Source organism: Kickxella alabastrina, assembly GCF_025024165.1.
Source record: "Kickxella alabastrina strain RSA 675 chromosome Unknown BX661scaffold_11, whole genome shotgun sequence".
Taxonomy (NCBI): Eukaryota; Fungi; Kickxellomycota; class Kickxellomycetes; order Kickxellales; family Kickxellaceae; genus Kickxella; species Kickxella alabastrina.
The window spans coordinates 373,966-389,619 of NW_026251482.1; the positions used below are offsets into that span (position 1 = coordinate 373,966).

At 52.4% G+C, this 15,654-nt stretch overlaps 8 protein-coding genes across 8 annotated transcripts; 5 read left to right on the forward strand and 3 right to left on the reverse strand.

Annotated features, from left to right (window-relative positions):
- Positions 1-155: 155 nt before the first annotated feature.
- Positions 156-1,012, forward strand: BX661DRAFT_182587 (uncharacterized protein). Its single transcript, XM_051536008.1, is given in 2 exon segments — positions 156-380; positions 392-1,012. 2 exon segments carry the CDS (start codon positions 258-260, stop codon positions 815-817), a joined length of 549 nt encoding a protein of 182 aa, XP_051391705.1. The 5' UTR covers positions 156-257; the 3' UTR covers positions 818-1,012.
- Positions 1,013-1,817, forward strand: BX661DRAFT_182588 (ribonuclease H-like domain-containing protein). Its single transcript, XM_051536009.1, has one exon. It carries the CDS (start codon positions 1,068-1,070, stop codon positions 1,734-1,736), a length of 669 nt encoding a protein of 222 aa, XP_051391706.1. The 5' UTR covers positions 1,013-1,067; the 3' UTR covers positions 1,737-1,817.
- On the reverse strand, positions 1,818-4,254 carry BX661DRAFT_182589 (homocitrate synthase). Its single transcript, XM_051536010.1, has 4 exons — positions 4,001-4,254; positions 3,527-3,655; positions 3,046-3,055; positions 1,818-3,018 (listed from the first exon to the last, which is right to left on the reverse strand). The coding sequence occupies exons 1-4, from the start codon at positions 4,090-4,092 to the stop codon at positions 1,903-1,905; spliced, it is 1,347 nt and encodes a 448-aa protein (XP_051391707.1). The 5' UTR covers positions 4,093-4,254; the 3' UTR covers positions 1,818-1,902.
- Positions 4,255-5,327: 1,073 nt separating this feature from the next.
- Positions 5,328-6,674, reverse strand: BX661DRAFT_182591 (uncharacterized protein). Its single transcript, XM_051536011.1, has one exon. The coding sequence runs from the start codon at positions 6,550-6,552 to the stop codon at positions 5,383-5,385; it is 1,170 nt and encodes a 389-aa protein (XP_051391708.1). The 5' UTR covers positions 6,553-6,674; the 3' UTR covers positions 5,328-5,382.
- A 528-nt stretch (positions 6,675-7,202) lies between these two features.
- BX661DRAFT_182593 (Spo11/DNA topoisomerase VI subunit A) lies at positions 7,203-9,145 on the forward strand (the record flags this gene model as incomplete). Its single annotated transcript, XM_051536012.1, is given in 11 exon segments — positions 7,203-7,406; positions 7,508-7,599; positions 7,684-7,727; positions 7,809-7,984; positions 8,066-8,149; positions 8,251-8,280; positions 8,385-8,390; positions 8,408-8,437; positions 8,524-8,604; positions 8,726-8,794; positions 8,906-9,145. Coding segments are annotated over 10 exon segments (831 nt in total), but the record flags the coding sequence as incomplete, so codon positions are not given.
- A 171-nt stretch (positions 9,146-9,316) lies between these two features.
- On the forward strand, positions 9,317-10,219 carry BX661DRAFT_182594 (uncharacterized protein). The gene has a single exon (XM_051536013.1). It carries the CDS (start codon positions 9,437-9,439, stop codon positions 9,932-9,934), a length of 498 nt encoding a protein of 165 aa, XP_051391710.1. The 5' UTR covers positions 9,317-9,436; the 3' UTR covers positions 9,935-10,219.
- A 3,156-nt stretch (positions 10,220-13,375) lies between these two features.
- On the forward strand, positions 13,376-14,159 carry BX661DRAFT_182597 (thioredoxin-like protein). Its single transcript, XM_051536014.1, has 2 exons — positions 13,376-13,468; positions 13,674-14,159. Exons 1-2 carry the CDS (start codon positions 13,445-13,447, stop codon positions 14,115-14,117), a joined length of 468 nt encoding a protein of 155 aa, XP_051391711.1. The 5' UTR covers positions 13,376-13,444; the 3' UTR covers positions 14,118-14,159.
- On the reverse strand, positions 14,153-14,548 carry BX661DRAFT_182598 (uncharacterized protein). Its single transcript, XM_051536015.1, has one exon. It carries the CDS (start codon positions 14,516-14,518, stop codon positions 14,225-14,227), a length of 294 nt encoding a protein of 97 aa, XP_051391712.1. The 5' UTR covers positions 14,519-14,548; the 3' UTR covers positions 14,153-14,224.
- Between the last annotated feature and the right edge of the window lie 1,106 nt (positions 14,549-15,654).

A 15,654-nucleotide genomic window follows, 5' to 3' on the forward strand; every position in this document is an offset into this window, starting at 1 on the left:
TCTTTTATTTCATTTAATGTAAACACACACAAACACACACATAAAATCAAACCATGTCGCGGGATGCCGTTCCCATATGCCAATGCTCGCGCCAGTTGTTGATGGCGACAATGGTGATCACCATGCCGGATGAACGGGCACTACATATTTGTGTACTTTTTTAACACGCGCACCCCCTTTTCTGTTTCGCAACTACATCTTAGCAACAACACATTATATTATATTATATTATATTACATTTGCCTTTGCCCTGAACAATGTCAAATACAACGCCAACCGTGCCGCCATTGGTGTGGATCGATTGCGAGATGACTGGTCTCGACTACGCCAACGACACGATCATCGAGATTGCATGCATCATCACTGACGCCAAGCTGAATGTGATTGAAAGGGCCGCAACATTGTCGTCCACCAGCCCAAGGAAGTGATGGACGCAATGAACGACTGGTGCAAGGATCATCATGGAAAGTCAGGCCTAACCCAAAGTGTCCTGGACTCGACGACCACCATGGCCGAGGCCGAGCAGGAAGTGCTTGCGTTGGTCAAGAAGCACTGGGCCAGTCCTCGCGCCGCTGTACTGGCCGGAAACTCTGTTCATGCAGACCGCGCGTTCCTTGTTCGGCAGATGCCCGAGCTGACAGAGTTTTTGCACTACCGCATTGTCGACGTGAGCACAGTCAAGGAGCTGGCCAGGCGCTGGGACCCACAGGTGCTGGAGTCTGCGCCGCTCAAGAAGGAAGCGCACAGGGCTTTGGATGACATTATCGAGAGCATCGAGGAGCTTCGGTACTACAAGAATAACTTTTTCTCGTGCTAGAGTCAATGGCATACGGGTTCCGTCGGCTATCCGATGCCGCAGTAAGTGGTAAAAGCCTGCCGGTCGGTAAAAAAAAACGTGGTTTTGAGCTTGCCCCCATACTGGACTTCTAGCTTTTGCTGGCTCTGTGATGCCAAATTATACACTGGTCGTCAGCCTTTAGTTTTGCTATTCAATTATAATATACAACCACGCCTTTTATTTATACTTGTCAGCGCCAGACAAACCTTTTTGAAAGAAAAAAACAGGCATGGGTCAAAAGGCATCCTCTCTCATACAGCCACTGCTGCACAAGACAGCAGCAAATAGCGCACAGACAATCGGTGACAAGCAGTTGGCAGCCCGTCCGATAAACCGCCGATTCAAGAGCCGCAGCACGGCGCCCCTGATCTGGATCGATGTTGAGACTACGGGCCTGACTGTAGAAAAGGACGTGATCCTCGAGGTGGCCATGGTCATCACAGACGGCGAGCTCAACCAGCTGGGCCCACCACAAAGCCTGGTTATTGCACGGTCGCCCGAGGAGTTGTGCAAGCTCAACCCCTGGTCGCTCAACATGCACACCAAATCCGGGCTTCTCAAAGAGGTGGCCGAATCAAAGCTCACGCTGGCGGTGGCTGAGCAGGAGCTTCTCAAGCAGATTGTCCAGCATTCGCAAAAGCCCGGCACTGCCATCCTTGCGGGGAACAACGTCGGCTTTGACCGCGTTTTTATCAGCAAGTATATGCCGGTGCTGGCCAACTACCTGCACTTTCGCAACATTGATGTGAGCACGGTCAACGAGCTGGCCAAGCGCTGGGCCCCTGATATGCTCGGCCGATACAAGAAGACATACTCGCACAGAGCGATCGACGACATCAACGAGAGCTTGCGCGAACTGCGTTATTACAAGAACAACATGTTTAGCCCGAGGGAGTGAGTCGTTAGTACCGTGACAAAGTGGTAGATCATTTTGTTGTATTTCGTTTCATTGCGTTGCGTTGTGCTGATCTGAACCAGACCAGTTTACAATTTAAAGATAATAATCAAACGTGTTGTTGCAAGCTATGGAAAAATAATGAAACAGGCCTACAGGCATAATTTATCTACCACTGGGTGATCTGGTCGGGGGTGTCGATAGCCTCCAGAATGGCGTGGTGGCTGTCCTCAACCTTGGCCTCGCCGTAGCGTCTCAGGAGCTTGTCGACGTCATCGAGGCTGAGAGGTCTGATGTCAGCCAAGTTCTTGATCTTGTTTGTGATCTGCTTGCAGTCGACGTCGGTCAAGGGCAGGCCAAGCTGGTCAACGCGGTTCTTGACAGCGTTCCAGCCGGTCAGCCGGTGACCAATGGCAACGTAGCGGGTCATGCCAAAGTCCTCAGGGCGCAGGATCTCGTAAGTCGAGGGGTTGTTGAGGATGGCCTTGGCGTGGATGCCGGCCTTGTGCGTGAAGGCGCAGTAGCCGGTGACGGGGTTGTTGAAGGGAACCGAGACACCGACGGCATCGGCGACAATGTTTTCGATTTCGCGCAGCTTTTCTAGTTTGTACTTGGCCTTGACCGACTCCTTGTCGGAGGCGTACATGCGGGCAATGAAGCCACCGAGCGAGGGAATACCGTTGCGCTCGCCAATGCCGAGAACCGAGGTGTCGACGTGGGTGGCACCATTCTGCAAGGCAGCGTAGGCGTTGGCGATGGCGCAGCCAGTGTCGTTGTGGAAGTGGCACTCAATGTCGCAGGACACAATGCCACGCAGCGTGCGCACGAGCTCAGCAACCTGGTCGGGCGATGCGCATCCAACGGTATCGGCAATGCCGACACGGTTGACGCCCAGCTTGTCGACGGCACGGTACAGGTTGAGCAGATCAACAATGTCCGAGCGGAACGAGTCCTCCGACGAGAAGCGGACCTCGAGGCCCTCGCCCTTGATGTACTGGATAACCTCAGTGGCGGTGTCAATGATGTACTGCATATCCTTTCCGTGGGAGAACTCGCGCAGGAACGATGAGGTGCCGATAACGACATCCAGGCCGTCAACGCCGGTCTCAACAGCCAGCTTGGCATCGTCCATATGGCAGCGCACGTGGGTCAGGATCTTGGCCTTAAGGCCGAGGCCGACAATAGCCTTGCAGTCGTTGAACGACTGGGTCGAGGCGGCCGGCGAGGTGAGCTCGAGGTAGTCGACACCAAAGTCATCGAGGGCCTTGGCGATCTCAATCTTCTTCTCGGTGGTGAAGAAGCGTTAGCAAACTGCTCGCCCTCTACGTGGAATGCAAAAAAAGAAGGAAATAAAATGTGAAATAGTTTAGCGAGTTGCGCCAGGCGGGGCGAAAATGGCAGCGGATCTGCGAGCCAACAAGTTTTTTTCACAGCCAAAGTGTACGTGTGCGCATATGCTGGGAAAAAGGGAGAGAAATAGGGCCAAATTGGGGAGAAGACCGCAAAAAGCACCCCTTAATTGCGCAATATGAGTCACGCCTATCAACTGCTCCCCTTGTTTTTTTCAAGGTCAAATTGACCGACATTCTGGGCTCGTAACTCTATCGCTCACTTTTCCCTTTTTTTGTGACTGTTGCTACTGGTGACGCTCAACCCGCAACCCGCATATTTCAAACAAATATACGAGTCACATCTTTCGGGTTCTTTTTTTGAACTGACAGGCAGGCAAAAAAACACTGAGATCTCCACGAAAATTGTCCACAGCACAGCTGAAAAAACAAAGCAAAAAATACTTACCACGCAGAGTAGACTCGATGATCTTAAAGTTGGAGACGTTGCTGAGGTAGCTCGAGGCGGAGCCAATGGAGCTACGCGACGGATCCTTGGCGAGGGACGATGGTACAGACGACATGGAAGCGAGGCTCTAGATATGTGAAGTTATTATGCAGTATTAGTGATTGCAACCGCGAGTGAGCAGTGGGTGGGTATTTGTAAAGGCAAAAGAATTAGAGATTCTGCTTGCCGGGAGAAGAGGGGCGCGAGCGCCCTTTATATCGCAGCGCCAAAGTGGCGATGTGAAAGGCGCATTAATTGGAAATGAGGGCCTAGAATGCGCGACAAGGCCCAAGTCCCTTTGCCATGTCTGACCACCCAAGCCGCAGGCAAGCGGTGTGTAAACATGTCAGAATTGCGTCGGCGGCACAGTGTAGCATGTATAAACAGCAGAACAGAGCAATACAGGCTATGCAAAAAAGGAATAAACTTACCCGAGCAGCCAGCGGCGCGCGTAGCGCCTGCTCCGGGCGATGCTTGCCATGGAGGCCGGATTTGTCAGGCGGGAAAATGTGGATGACAGCATTTTTAGAGAGTGGTCCGTGAGTGGTTCAAGACTGCGTGTGTTGCGCGATCAGAAGCGAGAGGTGTAATGCGATTTTAATTGAGCTTGCTGAACAAAAAAATAAAAGTGGAGAAGCAAGAGAACGAGTGAGCTTGATTCTTTGAAAAGACAGCTGAGGTGAGGAGAAAATAAAAGAAAAGGCCGCTAGTTTCTGCCCGCTCTGGGCCGAGCCCTTTTATAGGTATCTCCAAAGGGCCACATTCCTATCTTTTGTTGCACAGTCCATCTCTGGCTGCAAAAAAAGCTGCTCTCCCCCCAAAAAAAACAATACAGCAGCAGCTCGGATATCTAGACATGTGTGGTTTTTGCTGGCCATTGCTGTCTTTTTTGAAGGCAATCTCCAAATCCAGTCAGGCACAAAGGGTCAAAAAAAGACAAATTGTTGCACCAATGAATAAAAAAATACACTCTGCAGCCGACCAAACAGAGCTCAGTCATCTAGGTCCGGATATATTTTAGCCAATCAACTCGAGTCGAAGGAACAAAAAAATTGGCAATCGAAAGCGCTGGTGAGTCAGAAAGCTCACAAAATCACAAGCCGTCACATTTTTTATCCCGCCTGCATGCAGTGCGTGCAGTGCAGCAGCCGAACAAGCAGACACAGTCAATATAACAAAAAGGTGGTTTGTGCGCAGAAATTTTTTGCAGAAAAAACAGGTTAAATATTAGTCAGTAGCAAAAAAAAACATTCACATTCCTGAGATTCAACGTGTCTTGCCTCTGCCGCCTGCACTACACTATTGAAATTGAATTTTGGAATTTCCAGACATTTATAGCAAAATTCTATAATATTAAGCGGGGGGGGGTTTGAAACCCGTTTTCCACGCAAAAAGGAATCGTCAGTCGGCTGAAGCCGAGTCTACAGCGACACCTGAGACGTTGATCAAGCCAAAGCCTAAGCCCAAGATCAAGGGTGTGCACAAGAGTCAATCTGTCCCTGCTTCTTCTCTTCAAAAGAAGCAGCGAACTGATTAATAGTCAACCATAGTGGTCTATTGCATTAGTTTATAAACACTTTAGGTTGCTAGCCAAACTGGGGGAAGGATGTCGGTTTATAGTATATTTGTAGCCTCATTCTTTTCTTATAATGTACAATGACATAACCACTCCACGGTTTTGATCACCCAGATGAGTGGCATCTAACGACATTGTCACCTTTTTTCTCAGGCTCCGCCTTCGTTGGGCCGTTGAGTAAGTGAGTCAATTAAATAAAATGTATTCAACAAGAATGCAAAAACGGCGTTGCTTGGCTCAGAGGAGCTTGCAGACAGCCTCAGTCACCTCGGTGGTAGTCGCCTTGCCACCCAGGTCGGGGGTCTTGATCTGGCCCTCGGCCAAGACCTTGTCGACGGCGCGGTAGATGGCGAGCGCGGCCGAGCCGTAGCCAGTGCTCTCCAAAAGCATGGCAGCACTGCGGATTGCCGCAATGGGGTTGGCAATGTTCCGTCCGGCAATGTCCGGGGCCGATCCGTGCACGGGCTCGCCAACGACAAAGTTGTCGCCGACGTTGGCGCTGGGCACAAGACCCAGGCTGCCAACCAGCGCGGCGGCGCCGTCGCTGATGATGTCACCGTACATGTTGGGTGCGACGACAACGTCAAAGGCCTCGGGCTCGCGGAACATCCGGTAGACCATCGAGTCGACCAGCTGCTCCTCGACGTCCACGCGCGCCTTGTACTCGGGGTTGTTCTCGTACACGCTGCGCACGGTCTCGCGCCACAGACCGTCGGTCACACTCAGCACGTTGGACTTGTGGACGATCGTCACCTTGGGGCGGCCGGTCCATGTGCGCTCCGAAGCGGGCAGCTGCTGGCGCATGGCGTCGCGCTGCAGCGCCATGCTAAATGCCATCTCGCCGGCGCGGCGCGACGCAAACTCGCTGATGCGGCGCTTGGCAATGGCGTACTTGCCGTCGGGGCCCTCGTGCAGCTCCTCCTCCTTGATGTACAGGCACTCGGTGTTCTCGCGGATAATCAGCATGTCAATGGCGCGTCTCTCGCCCGACGCCGTGGCTGCGGCACCCGAAATGACTGGCCGCACGTTGGCGTACAGGTCCATCTGCTTGCGCAGACCGACGATCGGCGAAGAGTAGCCAGCGACCTTGTGCGACGGCGAGCTGACGGCGCCGAACAGTGCGCCGTCGCAGTCACCCTTGAGCGCTGCCAGAGTCTCCTCCGGGAGGGCCACACCGTGCTTCTGGAAGTACTCGAACCCGGCATCAAGGTTGACAAAGTTCAGCTTGGCCGGCATGACGTCGCTGCGCAGAGTCTCGAGCACCTGTCTAGCGGCGGGGATGACCTCGCGACCGATTCCGTCGGCCGGGATGAGTCCGATTGTCAGGGGCTTGCTGGCAGCTGCGGCTGCTGTGGTTGACGCCGCGCGGCGGGTAACGTTCTGGATCGATCTCAAGGCGGAGTACATTGTTCGTTTTATACAGCAGAGTACAAGTAATTAACGAGGGTTGAGTGAATGCAAAGAGCGTGGCGCCCGCTCGCAGCAAGCCAGAGTGATAAGGGGCCGGAGTCCAATCTAAAAGTGAAAAAGAGATGCGCCCAAAAACGGAAATTCACTTATGCTTTCCCATTGGCTGCGCGCGCATGATAACACTGGCTTTGCGGGAGTGCACAGCTGGGCGCATTTGGCCTGTCATCGCAGGAAACCAAGGCGTTTTTGTGCTTTGGTGAATCATAATTGATGCACAAGGCGCATGCACTCAAGCGGACCCAATTTTATGCTCTGCTCAGCCCAACCCAGCTCAGTCTGCGCTGGAGTTTATCGTTGGGTGCATGCGCGTGCATACAATTTCACAAAAAATTAAATAAAGATGGTTTGCGTGGTAAAAAAACTGGTTTTTGAATTCACATCCGTTTTTAATCAATTTGCCTTTATTATCTTTGCACCATGCGATCGTCCCTTGCTTCACAAATAGAGTCCAGTCATGGTCTGTCTGCTGCGGCGGTCAGCAGCGCTGGCATTAGCGCTAGCGGAAGCATGTCCGGGTTTTCAATCGAGAGTTGCCTCGATGACAATGACTCGAGCGATTTGTCGGCGGCTGCTGGAATATGCGCTGAATGCGAGACCTCGGACGTGACGAGCACCGCTTTTGCAATCAGCAGCAGCAGCAGCAGCAGCATTTCCAGCAGAATCAGCAGCAGCAGAAGTAAAAGCCCAAGCCGTGATGGATCGGAACTGGACTCTAGCAATGGCAATGGCAGCTTGAATGTGCGCCACCAAGCTACAGAGAATCCAGTCGCCCGCAGTACATACACATTCAGGCAAGCATCCGATCACTTGAATATCGAAACTTTTGGTCCAAAATTTGTTTATCAAGCTAGGCCAAATGCTCATAATGTTTTTGTGTATGATATTGGCGTAGTGAAGTGGTATTGATGCAAAAATGAGCAGCCTTCTCAAAAGAATAGCTGGTGGCAGCATTTCGCCGGCGGCCCTGTGTAGCCAAATACTAGGGTAAGTTGAACAGCATTGATATGAATTAAAACAAAATATTTGGCAAAATAAGCATTTGTTTAAAAATAAATGTTTAAAATGTAGGGTGCCTGCTCATTTACGAAAGCAGCGGCTGCATGGCAAAGGATGTAAGTACTTTTGCTTAAAATATGAATGTGTACGCATTTAAGCAAGTGGGGCTTAAAGAAATATTCAAATATATTTTGTAGTGGAGTTGTGCTCCATCATTGAAATATCGTACCAGCTGCTCGCTGCCGGGCAAGTCGCATACCAGCGAGACGTATATTACCGCCACAAAAAACTCCTCAAGAGCGTCGAAAATGTGCGGACGCTGTGCAACAAACTGTCCTTTTACTTTGGAGTGCCACCAGCGCGCCTCAACATTGTAAGTGCTACTTTGAAATTGTTAAAAAAAATAAACAGTACCACATTTGTACTAATCATACTTGAGTATGTGCTCGCGTAGATATCATGCCCAAAGGGCCTGATGTATGGACATGTGTCCATCGAACTAAACAATGGATGCGTGTTGGATTTCTCCAAACAAGGTGTAAGTATTGAGATCAAGCAAACGGAAATTATAGTAAATACGCGCGGGTCGACGAAGCGGAACTATTAATTATAATACAATTGACATTTAAGGGTTTGTAGGGGAACTCACTGCCGCACGCTTGTTTTGTGGTAAGAATTCTCAATCAGGATACTGAGTTGGGCGTGTGCTACGCTCATTCTGTTTCCACAATAGTTACGTATGCTAATAACCCGGTTCAACCATGGCATTGTAGCAGAGGGTACGATTCAATGAAAGATAACAACAGTGCTGATAGTCGAGAAAGAGGTATGCAGTTTAATAACTACTTTTTATCTCTGTGCACAAAGTGTTGAGCCATTTATTAACTAACTCTAATGTTTTCTATTTATTAGACAGCATTTTTTGCGCTCATTCAAAGCGGGATTCAAGCGAAAGTCCCCGAGTTGCTCCTTGTCACTGGGAAGGGTTATCCAGTAAGTATTGTGCTTTATAAAAATAAAAGCTGCATGTAATTGTGAATCAAATTTTAAAAGCATTGGGCACTGATCCTGCGTAGGACACAAACACTCGCGAGCTGATCCACGGTTGGGCAAGAGGCTGCGCATCGTGGTGCTGGTCGACAACGATCCCGACGGTGCACACATTTTCAAGTGTACGCCGAGGGTGGGTGGAACGAGAAAACATTTGTAAGTGACACAATGACACTACATATGCGTAGCAACTTGATAGAGGTGAAAACCATGGGCGCTAACTAAACTGCATTTTGCCATTTAGCCGCTTGCACATGCACAGTGGGGTGGGCTGCATTGCTCGATGGCACGCGTTGGCAGATGGGGTCTAGACATCGACCGGCTTATCGAGTTCACGCCGCGCGACCGCAGCCTGGCGCTAAAGCTCATCGAGCACTGGGCGGGAAACCAAAGGCTGCGCAGGCGCATGGCGCGGATGGTTTATCGGGGCAAGAAGGCCGAGCTCGAGGTCATCACCCAATACCGCGGGATGCTTGTCGATTTCGTTCGGCCATTCTGCAAAGCGGTGATCACGATTGATCAGATCACAGCGATCGTATCTTTTTTTGGCTGAAGTATGAATTCAATGAATTTTGGAGTTTTGTGGCCTTTTGAAAAGAGCAAAAAAAGCAGCGGTATCGCACTGTTGAATCGTTTGGGCTAATTGAGAGCATACTTTCCTTTTCTTCTTTTCTTACTTTGTTTCACATTTCAAATCGTCTGGTCTCTTTAAACCTTTCTTTGGCGTATTTTTTCAGCTCAATTAATTTGGCAACATTAAAAGAGGGCTAAAACAATGCTGAGCTTCGGGGTGTTTCGGCAAATAACCGGGCGCTCGCTGACAGGCTTTCCGACAGCGTTCCCCGCTGTGTCCGCAATGGGGCTTGGGCGGCGGCTAATCAGCACAGGCGGGCCCGGCGAGGGCAGCGGCGATAGAGGCGATGCAGCAGCGGCGGCAGCATTGGCGGCAGCAGCAGTGGCAAATAAGCGGGCAGTTGTTGACCGCAGACTGCAGTTTGCAAACAGCTTGAGCAGCCAGATCAGCAACACGGGCTCGCAGGTGGTCGGGCGCTCTGTCCCCGTTGCAGCCGGCAGCGCAGTCAAGGCGTACGGGCGGCTGAATCGGATTCTGTCCGAGAACAATGTGCGGCGCGAGCTCAGCCTGCGTAAGCGGTACGAGAAGCCCAAGTACAAGCGCCAGCGTCTGAAGCGCGAGGGCCACGCGCGGCGGTTCAAGGAGGAGGTGCGCAAGAAGGTGCATCTGATCATGCAGATGAAGAACTGGGGCATGTAGTGAGAAATAGCTGTAGAGGCCAAGTGCAAATAAAAATGTTTTTCTTTCTTTCTACGAGACATATGCCGTGGAGTTGATGAGCTGCAGCCTGTGCTGTGGCTGTGTGCTTTTTTTGGGCGCGTACAAGCAGCAGAGCCCACCACCAGTGCAGTGATTGTGGCTGCCTCTGCACAGTGGCATACACGGGTGCAATTTTAGAAAAGCAGTGGTATCGATGATTGAACACAGCGATTGCAAACAGTGTGATGTGATGAGCGTTGCGACACCTTTTCTTTTCCTTTTGTAATGCAATTTACAAAAAAAAACACCTGTCCCTCTATTTTTTTTCTTTCTTTAAGCACCACACCAGTATTTATATAGGATTTTATTGTTGTTTCATTCCCAAAGGTTGCAGCTGACGAAAAATTCAATACGCGCTCTCTTGTATTTCCATCAGTTTTTATTATTATTTTCAGTTACCAGTACCAAGTGCATGAGCAATGCCAAGTGACATTCGCGGCGAGTACACTCAGCTTGGCAACGGCATAATGGGGAGCCAGGGTTGGATATGGAGCACGGACAGAACCAAAGCCAAAGACAACAACATAACACAAGGGCCGAGTACTCGGAGCTGGAGGTCGGCGAGCCCGAGGCTTTTGACGAAGAGGACGATGTGCAGTACTACGAGCAGTTTTCTACGTTCGACTCGCGCGGCGGCAAGGTGCAGCAGGCGTGGCGGCGCAAGCGGTTCAGCCTGGTGCATATCCTGATGGTGGCTGTTGGGTGTTTGGGTGTGTATGCAGCAGGCATGGTGCTCTGGCGCTCAATGGCGAGCAACGGGGGCGGTGACGACACGGCCTCCGTACCCAGTCTGTCTGCCATCATTGGCAGCACAGGCAGCCCAGGACAGACACATAAGCAGGCGCAGTCGACGCAGGACTCGAACGTACCGGGCGGGCGGTCAAGCAAGAAGCTGCTGACGTACGATAACGTGAACACCGTCAACAGTCTCGTGCAGAGCCGGTCGCTCGAGTGGATTGCACACCCGACAGACAGTAGCATCGATGGACTGTACCGCGAGCTGCGCAATGGCGTGTTCACGGTGCTGAAGGCCGACAACGAGACGTGGACTCATGTGCTGGCAACGATGGACGATGTGAACAAGGCGGCCAAGGGCCTGGCCAAGTCGTTTGTGCCGGAGAGCTGGTCGGTGTCGGCGGACTGGGAGTACCTGCTGTTCAACGTGCACTCAGAGCGCGTGTGGCGGCACTCGGTGCGTGGCACGTACTTTGTGTACAGCGTGCACGAGCACACGATGATCCGCTGACAGGCAGTGGCAACGACCGCATCCAGCGCATCGAGTGGGCGCCTGTCGGGCACCGCGTACTGTTTGTGCGTGACAACAACCTGTTTGTCAGCGACATGATGCACGAGATCCAGGTGACCGACGACGGCAGCGACGAGGTCTTCAACGGACTGAGCGACTGGGTGTACGAGGAAGAAGTGCTGGGGTCGGGCGCGGCCAGCTGGTGGGCGCCCGATGCGCAGGCGCTGGCGTTCCTGAGGCTCGACGACTCAGCGTACCGGTGTTCCAGTATGAGCTGTTCCACCCCGAGAACAGCAGCAGCATCTACCCAACGCCGATCCGCCTGCACTACCCCAAGCCCGGCGCAGCCAACCCGCGCGCCAGTCTGCACGTGTACCAGCCCGATTTCTCGCAGGCGCAGCAGGCCAGCAAGGCGCGCGACAACGCCGACACAGCTTTCCACCCGCAGCGTGTGCAGCTGGACGGCGCGTTCGCGGCTGACGACACAATCGTCGCCAGCGTGACGTGGCTGACCGACGCGCATGAGCGGCTGCTGGTGTACGCCATGAATCGCGTGCAGGACCACGCCAAGATGTTCTGGCCAGTGCCACCCCAAGAGGCTCAAGGCGACGCTCGTGCGCGAGCGCAGCACGCTGAAGGAGGACGGCGCGTGGATCGAGATCACGCAGCCGCCGCTGTTTGTGGCGAAGCGCGCTGTCGACAGCCTGACGGCCGACGCGTACGTCGATCTGGTCGAGCGCGACGGCCGCGCGCACTTGGCGCTGTTCTCGCCTCCCGATGCGCGCAAGCCGCTGCGGTGGCTGACCGAGGGCGCGTTGACGTTGTCAGCGGCACCGTATCCGTCAGCGGCGCGCGCGTCCGGTTCGCCAGCACGCAGGTGTCGAGCACCGAGTTCCACGTGTTCCAGGCTGACCTCAACGCGCCCGGCGCGCCGCACGCGCTGTCGCCACGGCCGGCGCAGCAGTCAGCAGTAGTGCGCTCATCAAGGCGGCGCGCAACGGCACGTACACAGCCAGCTTCTCGCCCGGCGGCGCGCTGTACGTGCTGAGCTACCGCGGCCCGCAGCTGCCGTGGCAGGCGGTCTACAGCGTGGCTGACGGCGCGTTCGAGCACGTGCTCAACGACAACGACATTGCCGAGCGCGCGCTGGCGGCGTTCGATTTGCCACGCGTCGAGTTTCTCGAGATCCCCAACGCCGAGGGCGCGCCGATGAACGCGATGCTGACGTTCCCGCCAGGCTTCGACCGCGGCGCCAAGGCGCGCTACGGCGTGCTGTTCCGCGTGTACGGCGGTCCTAACTCGCAGCAGGTGTCGCGCGCATTCCTGCTGGATTGGCACTCGGCGCTGGTGTCGCAGACTGACGTGCCCGACATGCCATGGATTGTCGCCTCTGTCGACGGCCGCGGCACGGCCTACCGCGGCCGCGCCTGGCGCAGCGCCATCAGCCGCCAGCTGGGCATCTGGAGCCGGCCGACCAGGCGGCAGCCGCGCGCTACATGCAGAAGCAGCCGTACGTCGACCCTCGGCGCATGCCATCTGGGGCTGGTCGTACGGTGGCTACACCACAGCGCGCGCCATTGAGCGCCACTCGGACGTCTTCCGCGTGGGCATGGCCGTCGCGCCCGTCACTGACTGGCGGCTGTACGACTCGGTGTACACCGAGCGCTACATGAAGACGCCGCAGGCCAACGCCGCCGGCTACGAGGCCAGCGCCGTCACCAACACAACGGCCTTCGCCGGCGCAAAGTTCCTTGTGCAGCACGGCACCGGCGACGACAACGTGCACCTGCAGAACACGCTGACGCTGGTCGACGGCTGCAGGCCGCCAACGTGCCGGGCTTCGAGATGGCCACGTACACCGACTCGGACCACAGCATCTACACGCACGGCGTGCGCCCGCCCTGTACGCGCGCATGACGAACTTTTTGTTCCGGTCGTTCCACGAGCTGGAGAACAAGGAGTTTGACTTTTGGCGCCACGCGAGCCCGAATGACCTGAGCAGCAGCCCAGTTGGCGCATGAGCAAAGCGCGCTTGATTGCGCTAATCTCTGCGATCTGTGGATTTCCCGAGTATCTGGGCTTGGCCTCAATCTCTCTCTTTTCGCTTCTCTTCTCTTTTTTGCTGTTTTCGCCGCCTTTTCATTATTAATTCCACCACACATACACACACGCACGCACGCACACAGGCACACACACACACCGAAATGTTCCGCTCTCTAATTCACAACGTACGCATGCTCCTGAATTCATCAGCGGCACAACAGCCATTTCATCATTTTCAAACTGTGGCACCAGCCCTCCCCCATTGCTGACACGATAGTATCCAAAGAGAGGGAGGGGGAGGGAAGTCAGATCCAATGCTGACACAATAATATTCACACACTGTCTGTCTAACCACCCACCTGTATTTATTCACAACATTTGTTCATATAGGCATCTCTGCGCTCGATCTCCGCCCGCCCGTCGGTCCTCCTTGCTGCAAAGCGTGCTATCGGCGCACGCTTCATCACAGATCGTGCCAAGGCCACCATCGATGGTGCCGTGAAGGACAACGACCTTGTGGTCTTTATGAAGGGCACGCCCGATGAGCCCATGTGCGGCTTCAGCCGGGCCGTCATCCAGATCCTGCAGATGCACGGTGTCGACGAGATCGCCGGAGTTGACTGCCTGCAGGACCCTGAGATCCGTGAGGGCATCAAGGAGTACACCGACTGGCCGACTATCCCTCAGATTTATGTCAAGGGTGAGTTCATCGGTGGCTGCGACGTCATGGTCCAGATGCATCAGTCCGGTGAGCTCCACGAGCTGCTTGTCAAGGAGGGCATCCTCAGTGCCGAGCCCGAGCCCGAGTCTGAGGAGCCCGCCAAGAAAGACTAGACGGTGGATATTGTAGTTTTTTTTTGCTTTTCTATCATATTTGGAATATAAAGCTTGTTCTATTAAAAGTCAACTCAAACGCAAGTAAAAGGAGAGAAAAATCATACTTATTGACGGGGCTTGCTGCATAGCCGCGCTTCCACCCGCAGCTGTTTGATCGTCTCGTCCTTGCTATCCAGAGCGCGTAGCAGGTGCGTTATGCGAATGTGCAGTTTCTCAATCTCGTCCTGAGCCTCAGCACTGGTGCCACTGACAACAGGAGCTGCCACCGTATCAGCGATGCACTTTTGCTGTACTTGGTTATTCAGCTTGTCAACTAACTCGCGAAGCTCGCCAAACTGCTTGACTACATCCAATGCAATATGCTCATACCGATCCTGCGACTGAGTGTGATTTTCCATGGCCTGTATGGTATTAAATGAGAATTTTTTAAATATACAGAAAATTATTTAACAACCAGAAAAGCATCCAAGAAAAATATTATTATTTGTCACTCCCTTTTTTACACATCCGCCCGCAGAATTATGGTGGTCAGTGCCATAATCGATAGGAAACACTATCGGTAGTGTCCATCAGCAATCCGTTGTGATTTCTGGCTGCATATGCAGCCCCCTTTTCAAAAAAGTTTACTTAACTGCGCCATTTTTCGCTAACAACCCTTTTTGTCAAATAAATTCCATGGCATGGTTGTTAGATTTGAGCGCACAGAGCGAACTTTTTTGTCCTTTGGGATTCCCGGGTCTAGGCCTGTATGCGAGCCCACGCCTTTACTTCAATGGCGTGGGCTGTGCTGGAAGACCATGGCAACATCTTACTACACAAATATATTAAAATCAAAAGAAATAGAAAAAAACTCGCAATAGGAATGTTTTGTGCTTGCACATTTGCGCCCAATTTTTGAGTGAGCAATAAAAATGTGATTTAAATAAAACGGCGACACCAACATAAACGCAGTATTCTTTCGAATCAGCACGTGCTTGATATAGCGTTGAGATGATAAATAGGCATTCGATATGTGTGTAATTGTCATCGTATTGGTTGGGTCACAGATAAGCTTTGGCGCAACACTACGTCGTTACGGTTTTTGGTCTCCGTCTGTGAGGGAGAAAAGGATAGCCGTATCCAGTACCCGATCAGCAGCAAACAATGTTCCTGCGGGGTAAATTCATACTGTTTCTATTAGTTTTAAAGTTTATTTTGCCGGTCTGACAGTTCAGCGGATCTTTTAATAATATGTTTAATTGAGAAGTTAATAAAACATCTTGATATGTATTTACTTTAATTACTTATTCTAGCACAATTATTATTCAAAAATAGTGCTTGCATTTATGCCATTTGAGCGTCAGTTAATCCATTGGCCATCGAGAATACACATGTCATAGACAAGAAGTGCAGAATTTGTGCATTTATATAAGCTAGTGATATCTCTTTGCATTACTTTTGAGCCAAAAAATAAATGGGATAGCACAATAATATAGTATACATATTGTGACCATTGTCGTCATTATTGAGTTTTGAGCTGATTCAACGACCTGAA

Excerpts from the sequence above, each read along its gene's own strand:
- BX661DRAFT_182594 (XM_051536013.1), top strand. The coding sequence starts at position 9,437 with ATGCTGAGCTTCGGGGTGTTTCGGCAAATAACCGGGCGCTCGCTGACA.
- BX661DRAFT_182598 (XM_051536015.1), bottom strand. The coding sequence starts at position 14,518 with ATGGAAAATCACACTCAGTCGCAGGATCGGTATGAGCATATTGCATTG.
- BX661DRAFT_182589 (XM_051536010.1), bottom strand. The coding sequence starts at position 4,092 with ATGCTGTCATCCACATTTTCCCGCCTGACAAATCCGGCCTCCATGGCA. Across the intron at positions 3,656-4,000 it reads GCGCGCCGCTGGCTGCTCGG|CCTCGCTTCCATGTCGTCTG; the intron begins GTAAGTTTATTC and ends ACATATCTAGAG.
- BX661DRAFT_182597 (XM_051536014.1), top strand. The coding sequence starts at position 13,445 with ATGTTCCGCTCTCTAATTCACAAC. Across the intron at positions 13,469-13,673 it reads TCCGCTCTCTAATTCACAAC|GCATCTCTGCGCTCGATCTC; the intron begins GTACGCATGCTC and ends TTGTTCATATAG.
- BX661DRAFT_182587 (XM_051536008.1), top strand. The coding sequence starts at position 258 with ATGTCAAATACAACGCCAACCGTGCCGCCATTGGTGTGGATCGATTGC.
- BX661DRAFT_182588 (XM_051536009.1), top strand. The coding sequence starts at position 1,068 with ATGGGTCAAAAGGCATCCTCTCTCATACAGCCACTGCTGCACAAGACA.
- BX661DRAFT_182591 (XM_051536011.1), bottom strand. The coding sequence starts at position 6,552 with ATGTACTCCGCCTTGAGATCGATCCAGAACGTTACCCGCCGCGCGGCG.